At 31.3% G+C, this 1,946-nt stretch overlaps 1 protein-coding gene across 1 annotated transcript; it reads left to right on the top strand.

The window, feature by feature from the left end:
* Positions 757-1,468, top strand: LOC107625200 (zinc finger protein ZAT11). The gene has a single exon (XM_016327778.2). The coding sequence runs from the start codon at positions 841-843 to the stop codon at positions 1,351-1,353; it is 513 nt and encodes a 170-aa protein (XP_016183264.1). The 5' UTR covers positions 757-840; the 3' UTR covers positions 1,354-1,468.

The raw sequence follows: 1,946 nt of genomic DNA, 5'->3' as shown, positions 1-1,946 counted from the left end.
GAATATAATAGTTTATTAAAATTTAAAATTGAAAAATGATCACGTATTATTTCAATAATTAGTTATAGATTAGTCCTGTATATATCCTACTTTTTAAATAGTACGTGCAAGTTTTGTTTTTGTTTTATAAATTGATGGACTATTCGTGAAGATAGATTTGTGATTAAACCTTTGAGTGTAATAAATAAAATGTTAGAGACGAAATTGTAAGACACAGAAATTACACCAAATCTGGATTACTTTAATGTTTGTTTATTCTAATTCCGTGTATTGTGATCTACGTGGGCATCACTTACTCATGAAATCATCATGATATCCTGTTTTATTTTTAATTATAACCATTATTTTTTTATTTATATAAATATATCTATATCTTTTAAATTTTAAATTTTATTTTAGAGAATAAAATGTGATATTTTATTATTTATTTTATAAATAGGACAAAAAAATATAAAAAAAAAATTATTCAAAAATAAAAAATTATATTTTATTCTCTAAAATAAAAATTTAAAAGATCCAAATTCCCAAAAAGGAAAAAGGCTAGGAAACCTATTAGATACGATAGCGCGCAATTATGTAAGCATCCACGAACGTAGTTAGAACTTTTAGAACAAAGAAAGTCAAAAAGTCCAACTAAATTGTTTTTTGCTGAACAAAATAGAACCTTTCCCAGTTTCCGTGGTTTCCAAGTTGAACCAAACAATACCTTTGACTTTCTCACCAAGTAATATAACTCCCCTATAAATACACACACACACTTCCTCATTCTCCCAAAATTCATTCATTCACACACTCAAAGCTTAATTATTCACATATACGATTCATTCATTCAAATTCTTCATGACAGTTATCAAGAGAGAAAGAGAAACAAACAATGGAAAAGAGAGCATAGATTATTTGGCAAATACCCTAATGTTGCTCTCAAGTGCCATAGAATTGAAGAGTAGTGAGAAATTCGAGTGCAAGACATGTGGCCGCAAGTTCGCATCTTTTCAAGCACTTGGTGGGCACAGAACCAGTCACAAGAGACAAAAGCATAATGGTGATCATGGTGATGAGCAACAACTCAAATCAGAGGCCAAGAAACCCAAGAAGATGCACGAGTGTTCAATCTGTGGAATGGGATTCTCTTTGGGGCAGCAATTAGGTGGCCACATGAGAAAGCACAGAGAGAATAATAATAAAGGGTTTTCTTCTAATCCTATAAACCATGCTGTTGTCAAAGTTCCGGTTTTGAAGAGATCAAATAGCAAGAGGGTTATGTGTATGGACTTGAACTTGACGCCATTGGAGAATGATCTCAAGTTGTTGTTTGGAAACAAGGCACCACGAGTTGATCTTTCTTTCTTGTGATGTATAGTTAGTTAGGACTTAGACAGATATTTTTATTCGTACTTTTTTTCAATTATTTTTGGCTGTAAAGATTCATTATTGATTTATATATATTAGATGATTGATTCATTATCAAGTTTTGCTTTGTGGTGGTTTATAGAGGAGTGCTAGGGGTTAACAACTTTTGGTATTTGTAGCCATCAAATAGCCATCGATAATGGTTTTAATGGTGTGAGATTGGTGTGGGATTTCATCCAATGACTCACTTTTTCTTGTTGGTTACATGCTGGCCAGAATTTGAAAAAGTTGCTTGCCTCCTAGACTTTTCCTATACAGTTAGTGGTTTCACTATTTGTAGTTAATCATTCTTGCATCTAAATTGGGTAAGGGAAAAGCTTTTTTTTTTTTTGAATTTTATTGATGAAATGACTATAGCATCCTTACAATGTCATAACCAAGCAAAGCATTGCAAAAAGGTGGAACAGGACGGATATATTCATTACCTAGTGGGGTCCAATGAGATTTAAAAAATTATTGAGTGGTTTTTAGGATAAAAAATTTAAATATAGAGTAAAGATGTGTGTTATTTTTTTGGAAATGGACGTTTTCTTATG

The sequence above is a fragment of the Arachis ipaensis genome, chromosome B02 (genome assembly GCF_000816755.2).
Source record: "Arachis ipaensis cultivar K30076 chromosome B02, Araip1.1, whole genome shotgun sequence".
NCBI classification, from domain to species: Eukaryota; Viridiplantae; Streptophyta; class Magnoliopsida; order Fabales; family Fabaceae; genus Arachis; species Arachis ipaensis.
Note: the sequence above shows the minus strand (reverse complement) of the source record. Positions and strands in the feature narration are given on the sequence as shown.

Bases quoted from the DNA above. Each gene is read 5' to 3' on its own strand.
- LOC107625200 (XM_016327778.2), top strand. From the start codon at position 841: ATGACAGTTATCAAGAGAGAAAGAGAAACAAACAATGGAAAAGAGAGC.